The sequence below is a fragment of the Nannospalax galili genome, unplaced genomic scaffold (genome assembly GCF_000622305.1).
Source record: "Nannospalax galili isolate Female #2095 unplaced genomic scaffold, S.galili_v1.0 scaffold241, whole genome shotgun sequence".
Lineage (NCBI taxonomy): Eukaryota > Metazoa > Chordata > Mammalia > Rodentia > Spalacidae > Nannospalax > Nannospalax galili.
The window spans coordinates 606,254-614,318 of NW_008345602.1; the positions used below are offsets into that span (position 1 = coordinate 606,254).

General features: G+C 43.6%; 1 protein-coding gene across 1 annotated transcript in view; it reads right to left on the reverse strand.

Annotated features, from left to right (window-relative positions):
- Positions 1-204: 204 nt before the first annotated feature.
- The window catches only part of Slc1a1 (solute carrier family 1 member 1), a 114,607-nt gene continuing 106,746 nt past the window's right edge, over positions 205-8,065 (reverse strand). Inside the window, exons 11-12 of the mRNA XM_008841680.2 lie at positions 5,672-5,806; positions 205-2,307 (exon numbers count right to left, since the gene is read on the reverse strand). Coding sequence (XP_008839902.1) covers positions 2,061-2,307; positions 5,672-5,806 — 382 coding nt within the window. The 3' untranslated portion in view covers positions 205-2,060. The remainder of the gene's footprint in view (positions 2,308-5,671; positions 5,807-8,065) is intronic.

Sequence of the window (8,065 nt, forward strand, 5' to 3'; positions counted from 1 at the left end):
CAGTGTTCTAACTGCTGAGCCATCTTTCCAGTTCCAAGAATCAGTATTTTTTTCCTCAAGTCCTATTTTTTCATTCTAGGGGTGATGAAATGTTTTTGAAACCAATCTTTTCATAAGAACTTCTTGCACTGACCTGCATTTCCATCTTCTCACACCTACTCATGTAAATAAAAGAACAGATAAGAGGCAGAAAAAGGCCAAGGAGAAAGAATGTCGGAAATGTTTATTGTGATGGAAATGGAACACTGTCTCCTTTTGCGTTAACCACACAATGTGTTAAGAGGCTGGTTACAAGGATGACCCCAGTGAGTTCATGAACAGCTCTGCCCCTCTAGTGCCTCTAATGGGAGGGAGCCACCTGATAAGGGAATAGAACCATTCAGCCCCAAAGAAATTATTCACTCAATGTATTTTATATTTAGAAAAACAATATTTGCACTTCATATTTTCACAGAGATTCATTGGGCATTACGATGTTTGCGAAGCAATCCAGTCATTTTCTTGTAAATTTCAGGGGCAGGTGGCCAACACTGAGCATTCATTTACCTTTCTGCTATCTTTGGCACAATTTCCAGTTTCTTAAATATAAAAGCATGGGTTTAAGGTGGCTAAAGATAGTGCAGAAACATGACTATTAGGAACCTGTCTTCTGGTAAGTACACGTTTATGCTGAGCATTATTTACAGGATGAACACAGACTTTTATTAAGCTATCTCTGTAAATTGGCAGAAAGAACCAAAGGATTCTAAGGAACAGGGCTAAGATCATCAGTTAGAACCATCCTCTCTGGAGCAGGAGGTGTGCAGAAAGATGAAGAATTTCCTCTGAATCACTGATAGAATATCTCATGTCCTAGGATTTATTCTGCAAGAATACAGAATAGGGACAGCTTGGTCACCCTGCAAGGTGGCTTGTTCACCTTGGGTGATGACTTGCCACTACTGTTTGGATCCTGATGATAGAAAAGAGCAAGGACAGAAAAACAGTGGCCTTGCAAAGTGGGTCAGAGTAGACTTGGAAAAACGAAGCTTTCTGGTTGGATATGAGCACATCAAGCCTTTGGGAATGATGCCTTGCTTTGTAATGCCCTTACTCAGTGCTGATATAGATTCTCTCCCTGGAGGGAGTTTGAACCTGGAAGTTGTAAATGAATGGCTATGCCATCCTGAAGTATCACAGCTTACATTTCTGCTGTAGGGCTGAAACACAGTGTAAAACAACCCAACAGCTTGATTTCTCATCCCAGTGCTCCTGAGAGAGTTCCAATAAGCTCTGACACACACCTTGGCTGGAATTGTAGTCATGATTCAAGTACAAGGAGAGCTCCTTATTTCACATTGACAATTCACTACTGATCTCTGTCTTGCAAATTATATGAAAATAAATATATACACATATACATATAGTGCTATACTGAACACTTAGTGAACAGTTACCAGTGTCCCAATACAGTACAGTGAATAAAGAACCCTTCTCCCTTCCCCTTAAACCCCATGACTGTCTTAAATTGTTATTGCAGAACTGTGCTGGTCTGTTTTTTTTTTTCCCTTCCACAGTAGTTTGAAAGTTGCTGGAGATGAGTTCAAAATAGAAAATTTGGCACATTAACTGGGTGGAGCTGTTGAGACACATAATCTATAAAAAGTGAGAGGGTAAAGGAAATCATGCCAATAGAAAGCCTGAGTAAAAATTTATAACCAATAATAATTTTTTTAAAAACCCCAAACACTCGTCTATGCATGAGAAAGGAGTTTCTCTTCTACAGACACTACTGAAGTCCAACAGCTATTACTTTATACACTTCCAAACTTTGTCTTATATAATTAACCCAGATAATACAACTTCTCTCTTAATTTCCTTTCACCTTACCCCACCCCAAATTCTAAAACCCAGAGAACAAAGGCTATCAAGCCAAATATAGAAAATAATCTGGAGGTTTGTATACAAACTAAATGTACAGTTGGCCATTAGTGTTTCTCTTTTCCTTAATGTCAGAGCTTCCTAAGAGATGACTCCAGTGGAGATGTCCTTCATCACCCCAGCCATCTGAAGCTGGAGCTCTAGAACTGTGAGGTCTGGGTGAATGAGATGGTATCAGATTTGTCCACTGCAAAGCCCCCATTGACATAGGACTTCTTGGTATCTGAGTCTTCGTTATCAAGCATCGTGGATTCCAAGGCAAAGGGGTTCACAATGTTGACTTCAGACGAAACATCCATCTGCTCCAGCTCCTTCTTAGAGAGTTTCTCCACAATGCCAGTCCCAAATGCATCACCTAAAACATTCACCATGGTCCTGAACCGGTCCCTGAGAAAGAGATAGGAGAATCAGGGCTCAGATTTCCTCTTCCTCCACTGGTGTAGGGAGAAAGGAAAGGCCCTGACATGTTCAGTTAAAATTTAAGTCAGAGCATAAAGCTCTGACCTTCTGATTGGCTGACCAGGTGTCTCACAGGCTGGGGGAAAAAGATCATTCCAAAAGCACAGAACAGGAAGATAGGCTCTGTTAGGTGAGTAGCAATGACTTCTCTCACACTCCTGAAATTCCTTCTTTTCCTCCCAAAGAAATAAGAATGAGGTCTCCAGAGATATGTTTAGGGGACTAAGGAAGGCTCAGAACTCGTTAAGTCTTTCAGCTCTAATTTCTGTTTTGTAGGTTTTCCCAACTGTAATGCAGTTGGTATTGAGGACTCTGTTTTGGCTAATGCGAGAAACCTGAATGTTTGGTGGGTGGATGGTGCCAAGTGTGTGTGGGGTATGTGGGTTCATATGTTTTCCTGATGTGTTCATATCTTTACCAAACACAGTCTCTGTATGAGTAACCTGGTTAGGGATATGGCAGAAGACGGGGTCAAAATTACAGGCCAGCCCAGAAATAATAGGTACCTCTTTGTGGCATCCTCAGCCAGCCTTAATCCAAAGAAAGGCTTGAGAAGAAGCCAGTGGCAGGAAGGCCAACAGAGAAAGCCCACAGAGTGGGTATCCATACTGACCCTGGGGCTTTGGTGGTAAGACTATATAATATGGGCATGTTTGGGAAAATGACACTTGAGACAGAAAAGGCTAATGGTGTCTATACATGCCACTGTGGACACCTTTCTTCCATGAGCAACGCCAGGGACAACACTGGTCCAGTGTTCTTGATCCCATAGTTTGGATCTTCCACTCATCCTGGCTGTGGAAGCCACTGCTTCTAGGAAGAACCAGGGAAAGGAGAGAAGGGCAAACCTGCCATCTGGACTGGAAAGGAAAACCAAATCTTGTCTCAGTGGGAGGGCCTTCTTCCAAGAAGGTGGCTACCTCGGATGCGCATTAGAGCCCTGGCTGGCTAGAAGCTGCCAAAATGGTACACCGTGGAGGTAACAGAGAGCTTTTTCTCTTATTTTCTGGAAAAATAGATCTCCACACACCCAACACTTAGCAACTTGGCCACAGTCTCAGAAAGAAACTGTAATGAATAAACTTCAAGGGTCTTTGGCTCTCCAGCTTTGCTGGTGTGATTTAGTTAGTTGCGGGTATATTTCAAAATATAAACCATCTGGGTGAGAGGACGTCTTCTGTGAGCTGCAATGTCAGTGCTCCAGCTAGCTTGGTTCCTGTCTTTATCTTTGATACCCACTTCTGAGCAGTGATCATGGCTTCCAAGCCAGGTGCAAGCTTGGAACCCCCATAGAACAACTGCTTTCCTTTCTTCCATCTCAGCTGTTATCTGCAAATTGTACAGCCCTGGTCTCTCCAGTTGGCTGGAACTGGCTCTGAGGGGAGGGTCAATATGGAGCTATACTTACTCCAGTGACCAGGGGAAGAACCAGACCTTGGTCTTGGAAGACAAATGCACAGATGTGGATATCAAGAATAAAGCCATGCCAGCCAGGGTGCAGAGAATAAGAGACTGTGTAGTGCTCAGCCCTAAATGGGACATCTGTTATCATACCCTCTCCTTCCAAGGCTCAAAGATCATTGTAGAAGAGGGATGGGAAGATTGTAAGAGCCAGAGGCAGTGGATGAACACATGGAACCATGTTTTCCAGACATAACAGGCAGTTGCACACATGAATTCACAGCACTTGTGAGAGAGTACACAAGACCAGTGCAAGCTCAAGCCAGACAAAAACCCAGCAAGGATAGGAGAGGTGGGCAGGAAGCTCCAGCCCTAGCTGAGGAACTGCTGGCAACTGACAGTTGCTGGGAGATGGAGAGTCAATTTTCTTTAAGGGTGTGACACTGGGCAGGTTGACCAGGCCTCACTGGGTAGATCAACACTGAAGAGCGTTTGGAGAACACAAATTAGACTCAATAGGCCTTAAAAAATAATAGAGGACAGCTGGGCGTGGTGGCACACGCCTTTAATCCCAGCACTTGGGAGGAAGAGGCAGGTGGATCTTTGTGGGTTCAAGGCCAGCCTGGTCTACATAGTGAGTTCCAGGGCAGCTGGGGCTACAGGGAGACCCTGTCTCAAAAAAGACACCAAAAAAAAAAAAAAAAAAAAAAAAAATAGAAGACATGAAGTCCAGGGAGAGGGGGTAGTAGAGATGGGGGAAGGAGTCTGAATATGATCAAAATACATTATATGGAGGCCTGAGAAATGGCTCCATGGTTAGGAGCACTTGTTCTTGCAGAGGACCTGGGTTTGGTTTCCAGCACCCATACGGCAGCTAACAACCATCCATAACTCCAGTTCCAAGTGATTCTATGTCCTCTCTGCCCTCTGCAGGCACTGTATGTATGTGGTACATTTATATACATGTAGGCAAAGCACTCATACACAAAATATAAAAATTTTAATTAAAAAATACACTGTATGAAGTTCTCAAGGCATTGATAAAAATATTTTTCAAAAAGAATAAAGCCAGGGATCAGGTTAGCTCCAACTTCAATTTTGGATATTACAGAGGCATATTCTTATCCAGGTGATCTGGGGAGTGTGTGTGTGTGTGTGTGTGTGTGTGTGTGTGTGTGTGAGAGAGAGAGAGAGAGAGAGAGAGAGAGAGAGAGAGAGAGAGAGAGAGAGAGGGAGAACAGAGGCAGACAGAGACAGACAGATTTAGAGCCTAAGTGGTTTCATTCATTCCTATCCTAATACTAGAACTTGCTCTATATTGAATATGTACTGACTACAGGACACAGTTCTAAATACTTGGCTCCCATCAGTTCACATGGTCCCTATAACAAGGCAATGAGGTAGCAGAATTTTTCCCATCTCACAGATAATGCAACTGGGATACAAAGAGTTTTAGAAATACATACAAGGTCCTAAACCTAGTGAGAAACCAGATGGAGATAAGGACTCCAAAGATGCTTGGGAAGAGGCAGTGATTTTGAAGCAGGTCGTTCTGGGCCTATGAAGCTAAACCAAGGTTGGGATAAGTGGGAATGGTCATGGGGCCTTGCTCAGCTCCTTCACCCTGTTATCTTGTTTGATCTTGTATGCCTGAGTCCTAACCCTGAGCATTACCAGGTTATATCATGAGCTGATGGAGCTCTCTGGCTTTTTGAAATCCCTGATGAAGTTGTGAAGAGTTACTATTTAAGCATGTTATCAGGTGGCTTCATCAGAAGGAAATGAAAGCAACAGATGGCTCATTAGGCCATGTAAGAGAGGGTGCCCAACACAGGGAAAGCACTGCATGGCTGACCATCCAGCCCAGGCAGGGGTATTTATTTCAACTCACAGGAGCCAGTCGACAGCGATGATCAAGGTGACATCCTCAGCAGGCAGGCCCACCGCACTCAGCACAATCACCATGGTCACCAGACCAGCCTGGGGCACGCCAGCAGCTCCAATGCTGGCAGCTGTGGCTGTGATGCTGTAGCCAAAACACAGCAGCAGGAAAGAATTAGGACCTCTGTTCCTCCCATCGAGGTGGGCCTGAAACAATCTTCAGGGCAGTTAAGTGCTGTGACCCTAAACTGGACAGTGAGAATCTGTTATCTGCTAAACACCAGCTCTGCCTCAGTGTATATGGGATGGGAGCTGTTGGAGGCTCAGAGGAGGAGGACGTCATGGCAGGGGGCATTTGGCAGATGGCTCTAAAGTAAGGAAGCATGGAACAGCAACGAGTGGCATCAAAACTGAATCACATTCAGAAGGGTAGGAACTCGCCAACTGGAGTTTTTATACAAGGCTTTATCTGCCCACCCATGTCCTGGTTGTGTCAGACATCTTTCCACCTGCTTTCTTTCTTCTCCTTCCATCTACTCAGCTGCTCAATCATTTACAGAGCACTTAGTATGTGTCAAGAATTTCAGTAGCCTTGAAGGATGAGTAGAGGGACAGTAGGATTGATGGGTAAGGGCATTTCAGGTCAAGACAAAGGAATGAGGCAACAGTTTAACAGGTTTATGTAACTTCTGGACATCATAAGACTCTTGCCTTCTCCCAAAACAGCCATTCAAGGGCCTGCACTGAGAAACTGCCTGGCTCTGTACAAGGTACAAGGGTTCCTGACTGAGTCTTCCTTCATGCCAGCAGATGTACTTTGTTCAAAAGGAAGAGAGATCTGGAATCCAGGGTAAGCAGCCAGAGGAACTTTATTACCATGTATTTGACAAGATCCTTCTGGGAACATAGAATGAGCACTAAGAATTTTTCTGTTTGCAATGTACAGGTTTTCATCAGTGGGATATTTCTTAATTATGTCATTCTGGTTGAATCAAGGCTCACTATGCCTTGAATTATTCCCTTGAATTGGATGAACAGGTGGGGACACCCCCTACATTGCTTTCTAGATGCCAGTAGGTAGAAAAGCAAAGGTGCAGAAATTGCCAGTTTAAACTAGATGCAGCCAAGGTTCTAATCACAAATCCACATTCCTGGGAACTCAAAAAGTCTCTGAGTTTTTAGGAAGCAGATTCTGGTGCCCATTCATTCATCTGCCCAGCTCTGTGTTCTAGAGGCCACTTGAGGGTGTCAGCAAAGGCAGCCCAAGTTCTTTGCTCACTATGGCTACCAATTTGTGGTAAATTGGAGAGGTCTGGGGCTACACCAAGGTCTCCAGAAGTTCCAAGCTTGCATCATCTTACAGCTGCCCCTCCCTCAGTCCTCTTCGGAAAAGCCAACTTTATTTCAATGCTGGTTGGAAAAAAATTAACTGAGTATACCAATGAGTTTTCTTTGTCAGAATTGTATCCAGGCCTGTTGATCCCTCTTGGAAACCTCCTGTCATGGTTAACTATGTCCTTAGACCCTGAGACTAGGCTTGAAACTCAAAATCCATTTAGTCAAAGCAAAATCTGCCCTTGAGCCTTGACTTTACTTTCTAAACTGTCATTTGACTAGCTTTGATGTAACATTCAGAACTTTCTATCTTCAGATACAGGGAAAAATATAAAAACCTACTCCTCTGTTTAAACATGTCCTGCTTTGGCTGAAAAGATTTTCACCCTCTGAGGTGTAAAGTTCTCTCCTAGCACTGAGGCTTAGTGTAGGAATTTAACTCAGCTCAACAGGGTTGGAGGCTCGGTCTCAAAACAGCCTGGACGCAGGATTTGTGAGTCAGACGCATCTGGCTTATGCTCCTGCCACTTTACTAACAGCATTTTCTTCAGCAAGGTATTTCTCTGAAGCTCAACTCCTTGCCTGGATTTTAGGGACTGGATGGCTCTAGAGCTGCTGCAAAGATTGACCCCTGTAAGCATGGGGACAGCGCCTGTGCAGTAGACTAAACACATGCCATTTCTGCTCGTCTGCTAGTATTAATTCAAATGCTGCTCTAAGCACAGCAACCACCACCATAACAACTGCATGCCAATCTGAAAACAACATCCTAAGTGCTCCACAATCTAAAACTGATGTGAAACTACAAATGGAAAATTCCACACCTTATCTCATCTGACAGGTCACAGTCAAAACCTAAGCAAACTACAAGTATTGCAAAAAATTACTTCAGACTTTGTGTAAGGGGAAGGGGTACACAAATCATAAATGAAGATAGTGTTTACACCTTGGTTTCATCCCTATGACAGCTCGGTATGTCTATAGAAATACTTTAAAGTTCTAATTTATAAAGTTAAAATTGACTTTTATTATTTCTTGGTGGGATTTTAAATTTAAGTGCAATGATTAT